General features: G+C 33.7%; 1 protein-coding gene across 3 annotated transcripts in view; it reads right to left on the bottom strand.

The window, feature by feature from the left end:
- The window catches only part of LOC130214192 (microtubule cross-linking factor 1), a 144885-nt gene that overhangs the window by 25544 nt on the left and 94727 nt on the right, over nucleotides 1-24614 (bottom strand). For 2 of the 3 annotated variants that reach the window (XM_056445752.1, XM_056445760.1), the window contains 6 exons: nucleotides 22031-22156; nucleotides 18807-19025; nucleotides 14568-14732; nucleotides 9045-9212; nucleotides 3573-3627; nucleotides 652-848 (listed from right to left, as the gene is read on the bottom strand). In XM_056445752.1, the coding sequence (XP_056301727.1) occupies nucleotides 652-848; nucleotides 3573-3627; nucleotides 9045-9212; nucleotides 14568-14732; nucleotides 18807-19025; nucleotides 22031-22156 (930 nt within the window). Of the gene's footprint in view, nucleotides 1-651; nucleotides 849-3572; nucleotides 3628-9044; nucleotides 9213-14567; nucleotides 14733-18806; nucleotides 19026-22030; nucleotides 22202-24614 lie in introns of all 3 variants that reach the window. The other variant, XM_056445746.1, reaches the window with a different exon arrangement.

The raw sequence follows: 24614 nt of genomic DNA, 5'->3' as shown, positions 1-24614 counted from the left end.
TTGTCCCTCCTCCATGGCCAGATTGGTTCAAACTCGTTCTCTCTCAACCAATAAGCATAGGCTTTTGTTTTGCAGACCACCAATCAACATGTTTTTGGTGAATTTAAACAACCGGACAAAAAAAAAAATGGAAAAAAGCAGGTTAGCATGAAATAATTCTAATACTAAGCACTTTTGCATGGCACACCAGCAGGAAAATGACAAAACAGTGGTACAGCAAGGACGAAGTACTGGTATTGCTGTTTTTAATATACAGTTGAGAGCAAAATTACTCCTGCCTCCTGCGAAATATTAATTCTTTTTCAAATATTTTTCAAGTGACATTTAATGGAGCAAAGGAAATTTTCACAGTATTTCCTATAATATTTTTTCTTCTGGAGAAAGTCTTATTTGTTTTATTTCGGCTAGAATAAAAGCAGCTTTCAATTTTTTTAAAAACATTTAAAGGTCAAAATTATTAGCCCCCTTAAGCAACCTTTTTCGATTGTCTACAGAACAAACCACAGTTATACAATAACTTGCCTAATTAAAATAACAATTATTAAACAGAACTTGGAAAAAACATTTAAGAATTAATATTGAACAGAAGGGTTAATAATTGTGACTTTAATTGCATGTATATGTATTAAATCCCGCCCCAAAACACCGTACCTTTTCCATCTTGTGGTGCATGTCCCGCAAGCTGCGGTCCCATTCCTGCCGCTCTTTCTCAAAGCGCTCCAGAAGTTCGTTGCGCTCTCGAGTCCAGCGCTTTTCTCCATGCTGCAGTTTCCAGCGCAGCTCCAGTGCCGTGCTGTGACTGTCAGCCAGTAGGCGGCGTTGTTCCTCCCGCTCCTGCTGTAAAACATCTGAGCAATTCCACACAAACGTCAACCTTGCCATGGAAAAATAAAGTTTTCGAAGCAAGGCAAGGTTTATACATCACAATTCATACACAATGGCAATTCAAAGTGCTTTGCATAAACAGGAATAAAAAAATAAAATGAAAAAAACATAATAAAATAATTAAAAACAAATAAAAACAGATTAAAATGTGTTAAAACAGGTTATAAAAGAATGAAAAAGAAGAGAAAGACATAATAGTGCGATCTGTGGGACGTAGCACAGTGCTCATTCAGTAAAGGCACAGCTAAACAGATGTGTTTTCAGTCTTGATTTGAATGTGCCTAATGTTGGAGCACATCTGATCATTTCTGGAAGCTGATTCCAGCAGTAGGGGGCGCTGTTAGTAGCTGAAAGCCGATTCACCCTGCTTTAACTGAACTCTCGGAATTTCTAATTGACTTGATCCTAATGATCTGAGTGATCTGTTAGGTTTGTATTCAGTGAGCATATCTGTAATGTATTGAGCTCCTGGGTCATTTAGTGATTTCACCAAAATAGTAAAACCCTTTCTAAAGCCGCCTTTCCACTGCACACGATAAATGACATGCGACAGATCGAAATATCTCCTTTATACACTACTAACAACGAGTAAAAAGGCTATTACAAAAGAAAAGGCTTAAGAAAGATCCAACATCTGTAGGTAAACGGCATGATATTGTTAAGAGGTGTATGATATGGAAGTACTGACCCTTTCCTTTAAGGGGGTCACACACCAGAAGCGCTGCTCGGCAACGCGACTCATAGTGCCATGCATTTCAGAATTCTAAACACAGGTTTCTATCAGGGTACACACATCGGCGCCGCAAGTTGGCGGCTGTCAGCGGCGCCCAGCCACAACTCAGGACACTGTTCATATTCCTGCCACGCCACAGAGCGCCATCTGATTAGTCTCATGTTAAATATCATGCGAATGTGCGCGTCTGGTGTGTGATACTTTTAACTGTCATGTGCACGCCGTGTCACCGAGCAGCGCTTCTGGTGTGCGACCTGCTTTAGACAACAGTTCTATAAAAGTTCTTCATAATGGGGAAAGTGGTTGAGAAGAAATGTAATATTTTAATTTAATTGTGGTGCTTTTATTCATTTGTATCTGGAATACACCCCTCAAGAGATTTTCGATCTTCGATATGTAACCCTGTGGCACGGTGGCTCAGTGGTTAACACTGTCACCTCACAGCTACTTTACTTTACTTTTCTTTATTGTCCACAAGTGGAAATTTATTTTTGGCTTTGCCACACAACAACATCAGCGTTCACTTGACACACATCACAGAAAAAACAAGCAAAACAAATACATTCAATGTCATCACATCTATCATATCAGCTAGAAGGTCGCTGGTTCGAGTCCTGGCTGGGCCAGTTGGCATGTCTGTGTGGAGTGTGCATGTTCTCCCTGTGTTGGTGTGGGTGCTCCGGTTTCCCTCACAGTCCAAACACATGCGCGCGATAGGTAATATGTGTGAATGTGGATGTTTCCCAGTACTGGGTTGTGGCTGGAAGGGTATCCCCCGCGTAAAACATATGCTGGCATAGTTGGCGGTTCATTCCGCTGTGGGAACCTCTGAAAAATTAGGGACTATATTGGACCTCAATACATTACAGATATGCTCACTGAATACAAATCTAACAGATCACTCAGATCATTAGGATCAAATAAACTAGAAATTCCAAGAGTTCAGTCAAAGCAGGGTGAATCGGCTTTCAGCTACTAACAGCGCCCCCTGCTGCTGGAATCAGCTTCCAGAAATGATCAGATGTGCTCCAAAATTAGGCACATTCACATCAAGACTGAAAACACATCTGTTTAGCTGTGCCTTTACTGAATGAGCACTGTGCTACGTCCGACAGTTCACACTATTATGTTTTTGTCTTCTTTTTCATTCTTTTATAACACATTTGATCTGTTTTTATGCTTATTTATTTTATTTTTTTAACCATTTTTATTATTTGTTTTTATTTCTCTTATACTTGTTTCTTTTATTCCTGTTTATGTAAAGCACTTTAAATTGCCACTGTGTATGAAATATGCTATAGAAATAAACTTGCCTTGCCTTGCCTATATTGAAGGAAACTGAATGAATGAATATTCTTGATCTGTGTTTGATTTTTTTAGGTTTTAATATTCTGTTATACATTCTTACAGTCTCTTACATTCTTATACATCTAAATGACCCAGGACCTCAATACATTACAGATATGCTCACTGAACACAAACCTAACAGATCACTCAGATCTTTAGGATCACATAGACTAGAAATCCCAAGAGTTCAGTCAAAGCAGGGTGAATCAGCCTTTAGCTACTAACAGCGCCCCCTACTGCTGGAATCAGCTTTCAGAAATGATCAGATGTGCTCCAACATTAGGCACATTCACATCAAGACTGAAAGCACATCTGTTTAGCTGTGCCTTTACTGAATGAGCACTGTGCTACGTCCCACAGATCACACTATTATGTCTTTCTCTTCTTTTTCGTTCTTTTATAACCTGTTTTAACACATTTTAATCTGTTTTAATAATTTTATTATCTGTTTTTTTATTTTCTTTTTTATTCTTGTTTATGTAATGCACTTTGAATTGTCACTGTGTATGAAATGTGCTACAGAAATAAACTGACCTTGCTTTACATTCTCTGTGAATTTCAATTCTTACTGCAAATGTAACGTCAAAACATGGCATGAATTGCTCACCTGCAGCGATTGCACCTTCATCTGCGCCAGTAGAGTCACCTCTGGCATCCTGTAGCTGGAGGGAAAAAAATAGAGCATAAATGTATTTTAATTAATTTGTGTATTTGACATGGACATCACAATTACACTGGACAAACCAAACGCATTTGTTTAAGTGTTTAATTCTCAACACCTGTCCAACACAGATTGTGTTTGCAATGATATGCTACTCATACTCATACATGCACAGCATACGGAAAATTTTATGAACGTAAAGAACAACTAAATTGCACACTAATAAATTGTGAAGAGTCTAAAATGTTCAACCACACTCTCAGAAATAAAGGTACAGGAGCTGTCACTGGAGCAGTACCTTTTCAAAATGTACATATTTGTACCCAAAGAGTCCACAGTGGTACCTCAAAGGTGCATTTTAGTGCCCAAATGTACCTAAAAAGTACCTTTGAGGTACCATTAGGGCCCCTTCAGGTACAAATATGTACCTTTTGAAAAGCTACTGCCCCAGTGACAGCTCCTGTACCTTTATTTCTGTGTGGAACACTGTCTCCCACAATGCATTGCACCTGACCTTTAATATTACACTTGTATACATAAATATCTATTTTTTTTATCTTTTATAATAATTTTTTTTTGTTCCAACTACTGAATTAAACATAAAATATTAATAATAACATTATTGTGTTATTAAATAGCTATTATCATTGTTGTTGTTATTATTATTATTTATTTACTAACTGAATTTAATACTATTATTATATTAAATATTTTTCTTCTTGCTATTAATAATATTTTTTAAATTTTACTTAAATTAAATATTTATTATTATTATTACTTTAAATTCCACTTACTGAATTAAACATTCAAAATGTTAATAATAACATTATTATGATATAAAATTTGTATTATTATTAATATTATTATTACTTATTTTTTATTTTCACTAACTGAATTAACTACTATTATTATATTATTAAATATTTATTGTTTTTCTTGTTATTAATACTATTTTTATTTCACTTAAAATATTTATTAGTATTATTGTTATTATTATTATATTAATAACAAGAAGAATACATATTTAATAATATAATAATTGTATTTAATTCAGTTAGTGAAAATAAATAAATACATATTATAATATGTTTAATTCAGTAAGTGGAATTTAAAATACTACTACTACTACTACTACTACTAATAATAATAATAATGATTATAAGTATTGCAATAAATGTTTTATAATATATTATTCTGATTTTGAATGTTTAATTCAGTAAGTGGAATTTAAAATGATAAAATATTTAGTATTTTGTTTATTCATTTATTTATTTTACTAACAAAATTAAACATTTACTGTTATTATTATTATTATTTTAAATTCCACTTACTGAATTAAACATTCAAAATATTAATACTATTATTATATTGTAAAATACTAATTAATATTATTATTTTATTTTTTAATTCCACTTACTAAATTAAACATTTATTTAAATTAATACTATTACTATTATTATTTAAATTACACTTACTGAATTAAACATTTATAATAATAATACTATTATTGTTATTATTATTTGAATTACACTTACTGAATTAAACATTTATAATAATAATACTATTATTGTTATTATTATTTGAATTACACTTACTGAATTAAACATTTATAATAATAATACTATTATTGTTATTATTATTTGAATTACACTTACTGAATTAAACATTTATAATAATAATACTATTATTGTTATTATTATTTGAATTACACTTACTGAATTAAACATTTAAAATATAAATATAATTCTTATCATAAGACATTAATTATTACTTTTACTACTATTTCTTTATTTAAATTTTTAGATTTTTACACAATTCCCCATACCAAATTAAACATTCAAATATTAATCCTATTATGATTATATTATAAAATATTAGTATTTATTATTATGCTATGATTGCTATTACTCATGATGTTTCTATTATTAATGTTGCATACAGTTTTAATGTTGTAATACTGTTTTTATGCTATTTTAAGCAAAAAATAAAGAGTTAACTCAGGTACAGGGCGTATTGTGCACAGAATGGAATAAGCAGCATGTCAGAGTTTAAATCCAGACAACTTCTGACATATCATCACAAACTAATTATATATATTGCAATTTAACAAGCTAACATTTGAAGTTAAATGTAGTTCATCAAGCTCAGATACACCTTTCTAATGTCCAGTCAGACTTTCCTACTGTACATCCGCTTGCTGTGTGAATGAGCAGGGCTCCTCTGACATCTGCTTTCTTTTAATAGACTGTCACTGTGTTTGAAAGCCAAACTGCAGCACTCCATAAATAAACCATCTATTAAAAGATGCTCCCTGACTCCCCCAGACACCAAAACAGAGCAGAAATGAGTTCCACTGCAGATGCTTAATGTCTCAACACTTGCTGCTTAACTAGATTCACATTTAGTTAAGATGTAAAGAAAACCTGCTGTATTACAGGATGGAATTTCAGTCATTTGACCTTTCAGAAAGTCACGTTAAACATTGATGAAATTGGTCAATAGCGGAAAAATGCTTGTCTTCAGGTTAATCCCTTGTTTATCTGGGATTGCCACAGCGGAATGAACCGCCAACTATTCCAGCCTATGTTTTATGCAGTGGATGCCCTTCCAGCTGCAACCCAGTACTGGGAAACACCCATACACTCTCTCATTTACACACACACACACACACTCGTACACTATGGCCACTTTAATTCATCCAATTCCCCTATAGCGCATGTGTTTGGACTGTGGGGGAAACCGGAGCACCCGGAGGAAACCCATGCCAACATGGGGAGAACATACCAACTGGCCCAGCTGGGATTCGAACCAGCGACCTTCTTCCTGTGAGGCGACAGTGCTAACCAATTGATGTGGTGCTCAAGAAACAATTTGATTATTGATAAAGTGCAAAGTTCCCAGTACTGGGTTGCAGCTGGAAGGGTATCTGCTGTGTAAAACATATGCTGGAATAGTTGGCGGTTCATTCCGCTGTGGCGACCCCTGATGAATAAAGGAACTATGCCGAAGGACAATGAATGAATGAATGAATAATGTGCAAAGTGTCGTTGTTGGATTTAAAGAATTTAAATACTTATCCTGTATATAAAAATAAATAAATCAATAAAAATGTATATCTGGGCGTCACGGGGGCTCAGTGGTTAGCACAATCGCCTCACAGCAAGAAGGTCACTGGTTCAAGCCTAGGCTGAGTAAGTTGGCATTTCTGTGTGGAGTTTGCATGTTCTCCCCGTGTTGGTGAGGGTTTCCTTTGGGTGCTTCGGTTTCCCCCACAGTCCAAACACATGCGCTATAGGTGAATTGGGTAAGCTAAATGTTCTATAGTGTATGTGTGTGAATGAGTGTGTATGGTGTTTCTCAGTGATCAGTTGCAGCTGGAAGGGCATCCGCTGCATAAAACATGCTGGATAAGTTGGCGGTTCATTCCGCTGTGGCGACCCCAGATTAATAAAGAAACTAAGCCGAAAAGAAAATCAATGAATGAATGAAAAAATGATTTTTTACACAATAAAATGTAAATTCTAATCAATGTAATGCATCCTTGCTAAATAAAAATAGCAATTACTTCCTCGAATGTTCCTGGAGTGTAAGTTACTAGGAGTGTAAGTGTAAGTCAATGTTAAAACATTAAGTTAAATATTTTTAAAACAAGTTCTTATTTATTTATTTTTTAATGTTGAACAATTACTTAAGGCTGATTTATACTTGTGCGTCCAGCACACAGGTATGCTACGGCGCAGCCTACGCTTGGACACACAGCCCCTCGCTGTGGCCGTCGGCGTTGTTGACGCGCACCTCTCATAATATGAGACGCGTACGCGTAGTGCAAGCTCTGTGATTGGTTGGCTTGGTAGCGCTCATGAGTGTGGGTGGAGGTGAGAGCTGTGTGAGCGTGATACAGCGGGTGTTTACAAGTGTGGAGTCCCGTGAAGGAGCTCCGGATGGAGACTACCGTTTTGTATTTACCTCATGATTAAAGTTGTTGCACGTCCGCCGGTTCCTGCCTCAAAATGAGCAAATTTGAGCCACTTGTACATTAAGGAAGCGTTCAGAAAAAACAAAAAACCAGCGAAGGAACTCGACACAGAGAAACATAGACACCTACTGCCAGCTAGTGTTTCGGAAGTGTATTGCAGAGCAACAGAAACAGCGCGCAGAAGTATAAATGCATGCCTACGTGTAAGGCTTGGCCAGTAAGTCACGCCGATCCCTTGACGCAGAAGTATAAACCAGGCTTAAGGGCGTACTCACACTAGCTACAGTTGCCTTGAAGCGTGCCGAAGCGCGATTGCCCACCCTTCTCCCCCAATGGCCTGCACTCACACTGCACTGAACCTGAGCATGCCTACATCATCGATGATACGACTGTTCAGTTTAACAGAAGAGAAGCACTCTCGCTCAGCACAGTGGAGATCGCTATAGTAACACCGTTTTGTATTATTTTTAGTTGTTTGGGATGCAGTGACACGCAGTCAAATATTTTGAACAGATCCACCACTTTTTTTATTATTATTTTTTAGGGTTTTTTCACTTTTATTTTGACAGAACAGTAGAGATTAGACAGGAAAGCATTGGGAGCAGAGAGAGGGGAAGGATCAGCAAAGGACCTTGAGTAGGGAATTGAACTCGGGTCGCCAAGAGGACACCAGTACTATATGTCAGCGCACAGTACCACTAGGCTATTGGCACCGACAGACCCACCACTTTTTATGCTCATAAATGTTCATGAAAGTCAGCGTGCTGCAGGTATTAGGAGGTTTGCTGAAGGTGCAGCTGTCGAGCAGCGAGGGGTTTGTATCTTTAATAAACTATGACAGCTCGTGTTCATTGAAAAGTAAGAATAATTAATAAATCTATATGAAACAGTCCCTTAAAAGGGACGTTGAGTCTTCAGTTTCTGGCTCAGCTGCGCTTTGCACTCACACTACTAGAGTACTGCGCCAAAGCCCAAGTGAACCGCGCTCTGGCACACCTCTTCCAACTGGGCCAGGGCTGGCCAACTGAACCACACCTGAGCCAGATTCAGAGCACTCACACTTGTCAAACGAAACGGGAAATGACCTGGGCACGGTTCGGATACCATAGTGTAAGTGCACCCTTACTCTTACTCCAAGAGCCTTTTATATCGAAGTTGATATTATACGCAAATGATTCATGTGTGAGGCGTTTAAAAGACTCAAACTGTTTGAGTCTTGTGAAACGCCTCACACATGAATCATTTTTACCGAAGCTATTGGTTTCATGCGTCCGCTTTGTTTGTTAACCCTTTTTACTTGCATTTGTAGTTGTAAACCATGGATATATATATACACTAGATATCGCACATCACTCAAATGGCTGTTTACATAGAAATCAATGCAAAAGCAGTGGAACAAAAACACAATCCGTATGAACTGGTCCTGCTGTGACGTAATGTACCGTGTTGATGTGACTCCTCATTTCAGCGCGCTGTATTTCCCATGCCGCTCTCTCATTGGCTAAGGCCTGCTGCAGCTGCCAGCGTCGCCCCGCCTCCTCCCGAAGCTCCGCCCTGAACTCCTCCAGCAGAGACCGCAGCGCATGCAGAACACGCCGACTGTCACACGCCTGTACAGAGAAAACAATAATACTGCTCAGAGGATCTTCTTTTATTACTGTTTAACAGTTATTATTGCTTTTGTTTATTCAGTCATTGATTTTCCTTCGATTCATTCTAATAGTTCATATTTGTATAGTTCCCTTGTTATCTAGTTAGGGACTATTTTCAGGTGAGGCGTAATGATATTGTTCCTGCTGCAGCCATGATATGGCATCAAAATTCCTTGATTATTACGGCAGAATAAGAGTACAGTTATTAGTCTTCTCAGCCTAGAACTTTTCAGCCTTTTCATTTTCCATCAGTCGTAGTACACAAGACAAGGCAAGTTTATTTATATAGCACATTTCATACACAATGGTAATTCAAAGTGCTTTACATAAACAAGAATAAAAGAAACAAGAAAATAAAAACGACAAAGAATTAAAAATGATTAAAAACAGATAAAAACTGTTTAAAATGTGTTAAAACAGGAATGAAAAAGAAAATACAGACACAACAGTGCGATCTGTCGGACGTAGCACAGTACTTATTCAGTAAACAGATTCTTGATTTGAATGTGCCTAATGTTGGAGCATATCTGATCATTTCTGGAAGCTGCGGGTGGCGCAGTAGCTGAAGGCCGATTCATCCTGCTTTGACTGAACTCTTGGAATTTCTAATTGACTTGGTCCTAATGATCAGAGTGATCTGTTAGGTTTGTATTCAGTGAGCATATCTGTAATGTATTGAGGTCCTAGGCCAGGCATAAAAGAGTGTGTATAGAGAGTGTGTAAAAAAAAAAAAGGTAATTTAATGATGGAATAGCAAAAATGTTGTAATAATGTTCTTGCTTGGAGCTAAATATTATATTAAGTCAACCTAAGCACAAATATGGTTTTAATAAAGAGTTATTTTGCGACGCAGTGGCGCAGTAGGAAGTGCTGTCGCCTCACAGCAAGAAGGTCGCTGGTTCGAGCCTCGGCTGGGTCAGTTGGCGTTTCTGTGTAGAGTTTGCATGTTCTCCCTGCGTTTGCATGGGTTTCCTCTGGGTGCTCCGATTTCCCCCACAGTCCAAACACATGCGGTACAGGTGAATTGGGAAGGCTAAATTGTCCGTAGTGTATGAGTGTGAGTGAGTGTGTATGGATGTTTCCCAGAGATGGGTTGCAGCTGGAAGGGCATCCGCTACGTAAAACATGTGCTGGATAAGTTGGCGGTTCATTCCGCTGTGGCGACCCCAGATTAATTAAGGAACTAAGCCGAAAAGAAAATGAATGAATGAATGAAGAGTTATTTTTAATTCCAGTCATTGTATTGAGACCCCCTAAAAAATATTAAAAAATAAATAAATATTGATATATGTTTATATATAATAAATGAAAGCATTATTTTTTATTATTGTTGGTATTATTATTATACAATAAATATTCTAAATAAATAACAGAAATCAGTCCTAAATGTAACTGGAACACAAAGGCACAAATGAAGTGATATGCTAAGATCATTTAAGAAGTCTTTTGCAGGAATATTCATTTATTTTGACAATCCTATAAGATACAAAAAATATGTATGTTTTATAGAATTATCTGTTGTCTTTTAGACCCGACTCATGGAGAACTTTATTAAGTCTTACCTCCCTGACTCATCATCTTTTCATTCTACTTTATAGCATGTTTAGTCAAAATAAGACCATCATTATAATGTTTAAACTTCAGTTTTGTCGACTTGCATAACTCACTGTGCCGAAACAGTTATGAATATATTAAAGCAGTTATGAATATATTAAAACTTGTGCTTGTTTATAGTAAAAATGTGTAATAATGACAAAAAAATACTCATTTGTGGATCTCCTTACATCCGGGTTTAGCAACGCTGTGGCTGGTGTATTCTGGGAAATTTTCTTACCCCTTGGTTTCAAGTGTGGTCCTGAAAAATCTTCGTTCGAAGGGGTATTCACTCCTTCCCCTTAGCCCTACGCCTTCAAGCTAAAGATAATTGGGACACCCCTACCCCTTGGTGTACACGCGCAAAACGAGGTGTAGGTGTATGGGGAAGGGCTAAGGGGTAGAATTGGGCCTTAATAAATACACTGACATACAGGTATAATGTAAATTGTGTCTCAAAGCTTTTACTGGTGCACAGCCAAATTTTACTAGGGCATTTGAGTAATTTTAAAGGGACAAAATATTGATGCACTGCACGTGGAAGCAAATATTTCTAGATTTTATGAATTGCGTGACTCGCTGTAACAGACTGAACTGAAGCCAGGTAGCCTCACCTCACGAGTGAGAGCACCGTTACTTACAGCCAATCAAACTGTTTGGTGTTCAGTTATGATTGGTCAGGGCTTTCAATGCCCCTTTTCCTTTTTTTCAACACCGAGCCCGCCTTACTGCTTTTATCAAATCACAAACCGTACAAAAGAAATGAATAAAAACATATTTGTATATTGCTGTCTTTTTGATTGGGTGGGCAAGACACTGCCCATGCCTAGAACCGGCCCTGACTGGGAGCCAAGACCTGAGGACAGGTGTGATGTGCTGTGATTTTCTGGTTCTGTCAGAATCCTGGCCGCAGCGTTCTGGATGAGCTGCAACTGTCTGACTGTCTTTTTGGGAAGGCCTGTGAGGAGGCCGTTACAGTAATCCACCCTGATGGTCATAAAAGCATGAACAAGTTTCTCACTGGAGACAATTCTTGCAATGTTTTTAATGCAACTAGAGAAGAGTCAAGGTTTAAATAGTCAAATCATCAAAACACTTTATAAAAAAAATCTTTTGAGCGTGATGCTAACGGTCTAATGCGATTCAATGATCTATGCTAAGATAAGCTAAAAGTGCTTCAGCCAGACTCGAAGATCAGCAGAATGGATTAAAAAAAATGGTACAACTGTTTAACTGTACAATGAGACCATTTCCAAAAATAGTGGAATGTTCCTTTAATATTTTCTGGTACACTCACTAAAAAGACCCTGTTTTAAAAAAATCATAATATGATCCCTTTAATAGAGTCAGTGGTGCAGAAATAACACCCTTTAAAGGTAATGAGCGATGGTTCAATAAGCCAATATCTTACTAGAGTTGTTTGTATGTTGGCTGTGTCAGCAAAGCACAAAACCCCAGCATCAATGGAGCCGACTGCACCTGGCTGAAAGTGTGTGTTCAGCATTAGCGTCTTATTATATTATTAAAATTCATTTATGTACTGTACATGCTGAGCAAAAAAAAAAAAAAACATGCATCCAAATAAGATGACGATATGTGGCAACTTTTAATGATCTGCAAAAATAAAGTGGTTTACAAACTGGCACACTTAGCGGAGTTAAATAATAGAGTAGATCTTTATACAGAGCCCACAGACTGCTGGTGTGTTTTGATATTTACTGCAGTAAACAGGAGAGATTTTAAGGTGAATTTTTGTTATCCTGCTGTAGTAGAGATTCATGAATAATCGTTAAAAGATTGCAATCTTATTAAAGCCTTCACAATAACTTGAGAATAAGGTTGCATTAGTTCATCTATTTACTAGACTGAATTAGTTATGAACAATACCGGTACAGCAGTTATTAGTTACAGTTTAACATTTACTAATGCATTATTAACATCCAAATTCAAGCATATTAGTGAATGCACCGTGAGTTAACATGAACTAACAACTGTATTTTCATGAACTAACATGAACAAATTGACACAGCCGGGCCTTGAACTCAGGTCTCTGGTGTGGAGACTGGTGTGTGTGTACCACTAAGCCACAGGGGTAGTTGAGTTGGACCAAACGAAAACACTCCAAGAGGGAATCCAGATAAAAAAAGGGCAACTCAGATTCTTCTCAGAATGAGGAAACCAAAATATTTTAACAGTATAATAAACATGTAAAGAAAACTCCATGAGGGGAGAAAACAAAGAGACATTAAGGCAGCCAGGGAAATAAAACAGTCTGACTAGACGTAGCTCGGGAGATCAAGGAAATGCAAGGCAATTTCACCAGGGATGACTCAAAAACCAAGTGAGGAACACAGACAAAGTGACAGCTTAAATACACAGACTGGAACAAGTCACAGGTGATCAAAATTAAAGTAAACAAGGACACACAACGAAGAACAAAGGTAGAGGGGAAACACGGGGACCTCTAGGGGAATGGAGACAAAGTGCAGGATGGTGACACAAATACTGTAGTAAATGTATTGTTCATTGTTTGTTCATGTTAGTAAATACATTAACTAATATAACCCTATTGTACAGTATTACCAATTGCATTTGATCCAAGAGTGATCGGAGTGAGCGCCAATAGCGTAGTGATTAAGTGCGCTGACATGTAGCACCCTGGTCCTCACAGCGATCCGAGTTCAATTCCCAGCTCGAGGATCTTTGCCAATACTTTGTTGTCTGTAACCTTCACTGTCCTTTCCAATTAAAGGTAAAAAAAAACCCTAAAAAATAATTATATAAAAAAAACATATTCTAAATCTGTTTTTTTTACGGTTACACTGGTGTTTCATTACTAATAACAGCAAATCTAAGTGTTCAACAACAAACTAGAGCCCGCGGGTGCCATTCCCTATCTGAGAAGAGAGGGAGAATGATTGGGATGGTTTAGAGATTGTCATTTCAAATTTACTGTGATGGCGACACCGTGGCACAGTGGTTAGCACTATCGCCTCACAGCAAGAAGGTTGCTGGTTCGAGTCCCGGCTGGGTCAGTTGGCATTTCTGTGTGGAGTTTGCATGTTCTCCCTGTTGGTGTGGGTTTCCTCCGGGTGCTCCGGTTTCCCCCACAGTCCAAACACATGCGCTATAGGTGAATAAACTAAATTGGCTGTAGTGAACGAGAGTGTGTTTGAGAGGTTCACTATTTGAGAGACCAACTTTTGTTGACCAGAATACAGCTGAAGTCAAAATTATTCGCCCTCCTGTGAATTTATTTTTCAAATATTTCCCAAATGATGTTTAACAGAGCAAGAAAATTTTCACAGTGTTTCCTATAATATTTTTTCTTCTGGAGAAAGTCTAATTTGTTTTATTTTGGCTAGAATAAAAGCAGTTTTTGATTTTTTTTAAAAACCATTAAGCTCAATATTATTCGCCCCCTTAAGCAATATTTTTTAGATTGTCTACAGAACAAACCACTGTTATACAATGACTTTCCAGATTACCCTGACTTGCTTAATAAATCTAGTTAAGTCTTTAAAAGTATAATGTCTGAATAGTCAAATATTATTTACTGTCATCATGGCAAAGATAAAAGTAATCAGTTATTAGAAATGTGTTGTTAAAACTATTATGATTAGAAATGTGTCTGTCCGTAAACAGAAATTGGGTAAAAATATACAGGAAGGCGAATAATTCTGACTGTTTCTGTTTATTTGTAATGGTGCAGTTTTTGACCTGTTTCTGGTACTGGAATCTCTCTGGCGACGGCAGCAGAGTTGGCCCTGGCTCTGTGATGTCACTTCCTGTGATTTGAGGATACACTTTGTCTTCCCGCTCCGTGTCTCCGTCACCCTGATCGGTCATAATGCCCAGTTCTGGAATATTCTCCAGTCGTTCATACTGAAAAACAAGAGTAAAGAAAGTGTTTGTAGTTGAAGGTTAATGGAAAACTAAATAAAGCGCAAGAAAAAAAAAAATTCAGATTTAAAAAAATTATAATAAATAACTAAATAGCTTTAACTAAACTAAAACAATAAAAAAACTAAAAATAAGCAATAAAATAAACAAAATAAACAAACAAACCTAAAGAAACTGAAATAAAAATTAAATGCATTCAAAAAATTACAAATAAAATTAAATAAAATATTAGGTGAATTGAGGTGAATTGGGTAAGCTAAATTTTCTGTAGTGTATGTGTGTGAATAAGTGTGCATGGATGTTTCCCAGAGATGGGTTGCAGCTGGAAGGGCATCCCCTGTGTAAAACATATGCTGGATAAGTTGGTGGTTCATTCTGCTGTGGCGACCCCTGATTAATAAAGGGACTAAGCCGAAAAGAAAATGAATGAATGAATGAAATATAAAATATAAAATGTTTACCTAAAACTTGATTGAAAGCACATTAAAGCAAAAAATAGATCAAACAAAAATAAACAATAAAAAAAAAAGTAAAAAAAAAAAAACAAACCTAGAGAAACTTAACAAAAAATTTAACTCTTTTAAAAATTACAAATAAAATAAAATAAATATATTATTATTAACTAAAACTTAATTAAAATCAAATTAAAACAAAAATTAATAAAAAAAAACATGAAAACAAAATAAAAAGTAAAAACTTAAACTCAAAAAATTAAACTCTTTCAAAAATTACGAATAAAGTAAAATAAAATGTTTAACTAAACTTAATTAAAAAGCAAAATAAAACAAAAAAATAAACAATTAAATAAACTAAATAAACTCAATTAAAAATGAAATGTTTTCAAAAATTACAAATATATATATATATATATATATATATATATATATATATATATATATATATATATATATATATTCAGTTTCCTTTATTTTTGTCATTCAAAACGTCACAATACAATTGTAATGCAGAATGAAATTACGTTGCAACAGACCCAACAAGAACATAAAAGGATATCTAAAAGGAAATTAAGAAAACAATAAATAAAAAACAAAAAATAAACAATTAAATAAACTAAATAAAAAAATTAAAAAAACAAACATGAAGAAACTCTATTAAACATTAAATGCTTTCAAAAATTACAAATATAATGAAATTAATTTTTTTTAACTAAATTAACTTAATTAAAAGCAAATTAAAACAAAAATTAGATAAAAAACTAAAATAAGCAATAAAACAAACAAACAAATAAAATAGCATTGTTAATCATAATTTAAAATGAAATAAAATAAAAAAAAACATTTCAAATAAAGCTAAAAAAATAAACAAACACATTTTACATACAGTATAATCACAAAATCAGACTTTAGAACATTCAAGAGCAAGAAGGTCGCTGGTTTTAGTCCCGGCTGGGCCAGTTGGCCTTTCTTTGTGGAGTTTGCATGTTCTCCCCGTTTTGGTGTGGGTTTCCTCCGGGTGCTCCGGTTTCCCCCACAGTCCAAACACATGCGCTATAGGGGAATTGGATGAACTAAATTGGCCTTAGTGAATGATTGTGTGTGAATGTGAGAGTGTATGGGTGTTTCCCAGTACTGGGTTGCAGCTGGAAGGGCATCCGCTGCGCAAAACATATGCTAGAATAGTTGGCGGTTCATTCCGCTGTGGTGACCCCTGATAAATAAGGGACTAAGCCAAAGGAAAATAAATGAATGAATGAAAAAAAGCAACACATCTGCTCTGTTCCGTGTTTTTGTGAAAAGTACAATTTGTGAACTGAGATCGCAGCAGCTGTTGCAGTTCTGACAGATGGACTGTGAAATGAAAAATCATCCAACATGTGCTCTCACTAATTCACATTGATGACCTGCTGCCACAAACCACATCAAGACATTTATTAAAAGAGTGACAAAGGAAGAACTAGTAATAATGTAATGCTTTACATTCTATGCATGTTTTGAGCTGATGGTTTAAAACAGCATGCTTTAATTCCAGTAACTCACAAAAAATTTCAAATTCATTCATTCATTCATTCATTTCATTTTCGGCTTAGTCCCTTTATTCATCAGGGGTCGTCACAGCGGAATGAACCGCCAACTAACTTCCAGCATTTGTTTTACACAGCGGATGCCCTTCCAGCTGCAACCCAGCACTGGGAAACACCCATACACACTCATACACTACGGCCAATTCAGCTTATTCAATTCATTGCATGTGTTTGGACTGTGGGGGAAACCAGAGCACCTGGAGGAAACCCACACCAACACGGGGAGAACATGCAAACTCCACACAGAAACGCCACGATGCCCTAATTTTATATTTTCTGTTTTCATTTAAAATGAGCAAGTGTTAAAATTTTGAATCAGTGTTATTTAAGCGTGACTGAGACACCACTGACTGTAGATTTTATTTGAATATTTTCCATTTTTATTAACTTTTTCAGTTGTATTTAGTTATACATTTTGTATTTTTGTTAATTATTCTATTATTACTATATTATTATTATTATTTGATATAATTACCTTTTCAAGGTTTTCACCTTTAAAGTATAGTACAGTAGAGAGTATTGACAGGAAAGCATGGGGAGCAGAGAGAGGGGAAAGATCAGCATAGGACCTTGAGGCTGGAATCAAATTCGGGTCACTGCGAGCACCGGAGTGCATGTGTCGATGCACCAACCACTATGCCATTGGCGCCGCCTTACTATATTATTTAAAATATAATATTATTATATATATATATACATATATATATATATATATATATATATATATATATATATACATATATATACACATATATACATATATATACACATATATACATATATATACATATATACATATATATACATATATACATATATACACATATATACATATATATACACATATATACATACATACATACATACATACATACATACATACATACATACATACATACATACATACATATATATATATATATTTATACACTTGTTGCTTTTTAAAAAATATATTTTTTATTATTATTTTAGGACTAGAAGAAACAAGAGCAGAGAAAGAGTTTATAGTTGATTTAATCCAAACCTAAAAACTTAAAATATTTAAATAAACATAAATATTACATTAAATATAAAAATATGTTTAATTATAACCTTAAACATAATGAAAGTTCATAAAAACAAATAAACACACACAAACGCACACACACGCACACACACACGCTCACACACGCTCACACACACACACACACACACACACACACACACACACACACACACACACACACACACACACACACACACACACACACACACATTTTTAAATGATGGATAAACACAATAAAACATATATATATATGACATTCAGTCATTTACAACATGATTGATTAAGCTCTTACTTAACTGTGATTGGTTAAGGATTAGTTTGTTTCTATAATAATAATAATTATTATTATTATTTTAGAACAAGAAAAAGTTTAAAAATATACAGTTGAATATTCAATATACAGTTAAATACAGTTGAGTTAGCCCTCTTGAATTATTAGCCCTCCTTTATATTTTGTTCCCCAATTTCTGTTTAAAGGAAAGAAGATTATTTCTTGTATTTTAAACACATTTCTAAACATATTTTTATAACCAATATTATTTTTATATACCTAAATAATATTTACAAGATATTTTTCAAGATACTAGTATTAAAATAAAGTGCATTTTAAAGGCTTAACTAGGTTAATTAGGCAAGTCACTGTATAATGTAGACAATCTGTAGACAATTGAAACAAATATATAGCTTAAAGCGGTTAATGATTTTGACTTTAAAATGGTTTAAAAAAAATCAAAGCTGCTTTTATTCTAGCTAAAATAAAACAAATAAGACTTTCTTCAGAAGAAAAAATCTTATAGGAAATACTGTGAAAAATTCCTTGCTCGGTTAAACATTATTTGGGAAATATTTGAAAAAGAAAAGAAAAATCAAAGGAGGGACTAATTTTGACTTCAACTGTATATGATTTTTTTCCAGGTTAATGTAGACGTAGCTTTAGTCAGGTGTGGTGGTTCAGGTATGTTGAGCTCACCTCAGCATGTGCTCCCTCCTCCACGGTGTCCGTCCTGCGTCCGAGTCTCCAGTGCATGAGGATCCAGCGCAGCTTCATGTACACAATCACCATGTTGTGGCGAAACAACCTCACTTCCTGTTGCAGCAGGCCTCTTTCCTGTGGCCATGTTGGCTCATGAGACTGAAGCCCCTGAAGCTCGAGTCCTCTCCGGAGCTCTGCACGCCTCTTCTCCTCCTCCTGCGTCAAAACATCCAGAGTTTGACAAGATTAAAGAAAATCCTACTAGGAAAAAACAGCTAAAGCTACTTTTTACTTTTCCATATTAAAATGGAAGCTAGCTGATTTAGGTGGCTAACTGTGCTTTCACTGTTACTCGTAGACTTTTGAGAAACATTTATTTCCAGAACCTTTACTTTTGCTGTTTTTCAGTGGTGGAATGATTTTCTAAGTCAGAGGTGTGTAAACTCAGTCGTGGAGGGCCGATGTCCTGCTGACTCTAGCTCCAACTTGCTTCAACATACCTGCCAAGTTTCTAGTATACCAATTGAGAGCTTGACTAGCTGGTTCAGGTGTGTTTAATTAGAGTTGGAGCTAAGCTCTCCAGGACACTTGCCCTCCATGGCCGAGTTTGAACACCCATGCTCTAAAGCATATACATCATCTCAAATCTTTAGGGAAATGTTTATTTCCAGAACCTTTACTTCCACCTTTCCCCAGCAATGGAATGGTCCTCTAAAGCATATAAATCATCTCAAATCTTTTGAGAAACCTTAATTTTCAGAACCATTCTTCTTTTTTTTTGCATTCTTGAGCCTCTGAAATGTATAAAATTGTATGAGGAACATTTATTCCAGAGCCTTTACTTTTGTTATTCAACAGCAATGCAATGGCATTCGTAAGATTCTGAAACACCTAAAATCTTTTGAGGAACATTTCCTTCAAGAACTTTTACATTTACTGTCTTTCCAGTGGTGGAATAATCTGCTCAAGCCCCTGAAACATCTCAAATCTTTCGAGAAATGTTAATTTCCAGAACCTTTACTTTCACTGTTCCTTAGGAGTGGGATGATCTCTTCAAGCCTCTAAAACATCTACATCTAGAGTTCATCTACATTTATTCATTTAACAGATGCTTTTATTCAAAGCGAAGGATAAAAGAAGCACTTTGATCATCAGAGAGTAGTAGTCTCATCTCAAATCTTTTGAGAAACTTTTTTTTCCAGAACCATTTAGAGTTGGAACGATCTTCTCAAGCCTCTAACAACTGCAGATCAGTGGTGTAGTCCTTGCTATACTCACGTATACTCAGTAAGCCTACTTTTTTCCACGAGCTGTTTGGGTATTACGACTTCTGAGGATCATACACTCGGTATACTCACTTGTTTTGGTGATTAAACATCCCTAATTTATGTGTATTCGCGTCTCATTTAACGGTATACCAAATGTTTTTTTAATCACATCTTCATTTGTTGCAGTTGGTGCATTTTTGTTTAACTTGCGCCATTCCCTGCCCCCTGACGACTACAGCAACTGTGAGAACAATTCGTGAGTTTTTCGAATATCACAACAAATCAGCTGAATGATATATATATATATATATATATATATATATATATAGGCTCATATACATTTAAATACAATCTCCAGGTCTGCTGGGGTCACTATTACCTAAGCATAAATCATTGAATTGGGATTAAAATCAATAAATTTGTTTAAATATTTGTCCTTTTTAAATAAATAGTTCACCCAAAAAAATTTAAATTGTCATCATTTACTCAGTCTTTACTTGTTCCAAACCGGTTTGTCTTTTTTATTTTGTTGAACACAAAAGAAGATATTTCGAAGAAAGCTGGAAAAGTCAATAGTTACAGGTAACTGATCTTTAGTATATATATATAGCTAATGAATCAAAGAAACATTGACATTCGTTGTTTCTTTGCCTACTTTTAAAATTTGGATTGGGTAGGTAATAGTACACCACCTTTTTTTTAGGACTACACCACTGCTGCAGAACCATTACATTTGCTGTATCTTAGTGATGGAATGATGTTGTCAAGCATCTAAAACATGTTAAATTGTATGAGGAACATTTATTTCCAGAACCATTCATTTTAGTTCTGAACTGACATTGTTGAGCCTCTAAAACGTATAACATTGTATGAGAAACATTTTGTTTCAGAATTTTTGCTTTTGCTGATTATTAGTGGTGGAATGATCTTGTCAAGTGTTTTAAACATCTCAAATTGTATGAGGAACATTTATTTCCATAACCACTATTTCAGCCTGGCACTGACATTCTGCAGCCTCTCAAACTTATATATTTTTTTAATGAAAAATATTTATTTCCAGAACCTTTTTCTCTGTTCCCAGAACCATTACTTTTACAGTTGGAAACATCTTCTCAAGCCTCTATAACATCTAAAATATTTTGAGAAGTGTTTATTTCCAGAACCTTTACTTTCACTATTTCTCAGTGGTGGAACAATCTTCTCAAGCCTCTAAAATATCTCAAATCTTTTAGAGTAACATGTAATTCCAGAACCTTTACTTTTGCTGTTTCTCAGAGGTGGAATGATCTTCTCAAGCCTCTAAAATATCTCAAATCTTTTAGAGTAACATGTAATTCCAGAACCTTTACTTTTGCTGTTTCTCAGAGGTGGAATGATCTTCTCAAGCCTCTAAAATATCTCAAATCTTTTAGAGTAACATGTAATTCCAGAACCTTTACTTTTGCTGTTTCTCAGAGGTGGAATGATCTTCTCAAGCCTCTAAAATATCTCAAATCTTTTAGAGTAACATGTAATTCCAGAACCTTTACTTTTGCTGTTTCTCAGAGGTGGAACAATCTTCTCAAGCCTCTAAAATATCTCAAATCTTTTAGAGTAACATGTAATTCCAGAACCTTTACTTTTGCTGTTTCTCAGCGGTGGAATGATCTTCTCAAGCCTCTAAAATATCTCAAATCTTTTAGAGTAACATGTAATTCCAGAACCTTTACTTTTGCTGTTTCTCAGCGGTGGAATGATCTTCAAGCACCTAAAACTTTGTATGAGGAACATTTATTTCAAGAACCATTGCATTGACATTCTTTATCTTCTAAAACTGATTATTTATATCTTTCGTACTTATTTTCATATCCTTTTATTTCTCTATTCCTCTATTTCTAGTACCAATTAGCATCGAAATGATCTTCTCAAGCCTCTTTAACATTTAATCTCATTTTAAGCATGTTTTTTGCGTACCTGAGTGATGGATGAAGTAAAGCTGTCTCTCTCCTCTGCTCCAGCTCTCATCCTCCTCTCGTGATCCAGTCGGAGCTGTATCTCTCGGGTTGGTGTTCCCAGCTCAGGCAGGACAGGGTCACGAAACTGGACCCCAGCAGAACACAGAACACCAGTCTCAAAATCCCAGCACTTTCAAAAGAGACACCATCAATCTCATGCAGACGTACACACAGCAGTGAAATGCATCAAGCCAGATCTGAGGGCATTTATTTTTAGGATCTCTTATTAGATTCGATCAAATTGCTATCATTTTATGCACTGAGAATCAAAGTTGATAATTTAAAAAATGATAATAAATGCTTTTACAATGCTAATAAAGCTCACAATAAAATATAGAGGAATAAAATGCAGGAATATCCTGCAATAGTCCCTAATTACAGATCAGAAAAATGCTAGATTGATAATAATATTCACTGTAGTATTAATGAATAAAATATTGCAACACTGTTCTAATAATGCTACATATCCAGAGAATGAATTTAGTGGCTATAGAGTAAGATGAAAGAAGCTCATGATTAATTCACATTCATATCAGCTCTGAATTGTTAAAGCTGTGCCATTGCTTGTAAGTTCAAGCATCAAACAAATGTTTTATTTGTAAGAGTGAAGATTCACATGTGAATTTTAGCATACGCTGCCTTCAAGTCATTTCATCAAGACTATAATTAAAAGAGAAATACAAATCACAGCAGAAGTTAATCATAATCAGGAAGTTTAATTTATTTTCATGTTTTAATCTCTTTTTTATCGTATGCTAAATATATGAACCAGCTTGTAATAAAACGAAAAAGAAACAAATGTTTATTCTTGTGTGTTTATTTTGTTATTTTATTTATTTATTTATTTATATATTTATTTATTAATTTATTTATTTATTCATTTATTTATTTATATACTTAACTTTGTTTATTTATTTATTTATTCATTCATTTATTTATATATTTATTTACTTAACTTTATTTATTTATTTATTCATTCATTTATTTATATATTTATTTACTAAACTTTATTTATTTATTTATTTATTTATTCATTCATTTATTTATATATTTATTTACTAAACTTTATTTATTTATTTATTCATTCATTTATTTATATATTTATTTACTAAACTTTATTTATTTATTTATTTATTTATTTATTCATTCATTCATTCATTTATTTATATATTTATTTACTAAACTTTATTTATTTATTTATTCATTCATTTATTTATATATTTATTTACTAAACTTTATTTATTTATTTATTCATTCATTCATTTATTTATATATTTATTTACTAAACTTTATTTATTTATTTATCTATTCATTTATATATTTATTTACTTAAATTACTTTATTTATTTACTTTATTTATTTACTTAAAGTATTCATTTATTCATTTGTTTATTTGTTTACTAAAAGTACTTACTTTACTTATTTATTGATTTAGTTATTTACCTAAAGTACTAACTTTATTTAATTATTATTTATTTACTTGATTTTATTTATTATCGCTGCTGAAACTTTATTTACACTTTATTTATTTATTTAAAGTACTTATTTATTTATTTACTTATTTATTTATTTATTTATTCATTTATTTCTGAATAAATCAATCTATTAATCAATTAATTAACTTAAAGTACTTTATTTATTTATTTATTTATTTAAGTACTTAAATTAATAAATTTTATTTATTGACTTAACTTTATTTATTTATTTTTTTATTTATTCATTTATTTATATATTTATTTACTAAACTTTATTTATTTATTTATTCATTCATTTATTTATATATTTATTTACTTAACTTTATTTATTTATTTATCTATTCATTTATTCATTTATATATTTATTTACTTAAATTACTTTATTTATTTACTTTATTTATTTACTTAAAGTATTCATTTATTTATTTGTTTATTTGTTTACTAAAAGTACTTACTTTACTTATTTATTGATTTAGTTATTTACCTAAAGTACTAACTTTATTTATTATTTATTTACTTGACATTATTTCAATTCAATTCAATTCATGTTTAATTATATAGTGCTTTTCACAATGTAGATTGTGTCGTAGCAGCTTAACATAGTTCTAGTAAAGTTCAGATTTGAAGATCAGTTAAGTTTAGTTCAGTGTGGTTTAAGTTTCGCTGCTGAAACTTTATTTACACTTTATTTATTTACTTAAAGTACTTATTTATTTATTTATTTATTTATTTATTTATTTATTCATTCATTCATTCATTCATTCATTTATTTCTGAATTAATCAATCTATTAATCAATTAATTAACTTAAAGTACTTTATTTATTTAATTATTTATGTACTTACATTACTTTATTTTATTTATTGACTTAACTTTATTTATTTACTCAAAATATTTATGTATTTATTTGTTTATTTATTTACTTAAAGTAATTTATTTGTTTATTTATTAAATTATTTCTTAATTAACTAATTTATTTATTTACTAATTTAACTTTTATTTATTTACTTAAAGTACTTATTTATTTGTTTATTTATTTACTTAAAGTACTTTATTTGTTTATTTATTA

This window comes from Danio aesculapii, chromosome 2 (assembly GCF_903798145.1).
Source record: "Danio aesculapii chromosome 2, fDanAes4.1, whole genome shotgun sequence".
Classification (NCBI taxonomy): domain Eukaryota; kingdom Metazoa; phylum Chordata; class Actinopteri; order Cypriniformes; family Danionidae; genus Danio; species Danio aesculapii.
This window is presented reverse-complemented; position numbering and strand designations above follow the sequence as displayed.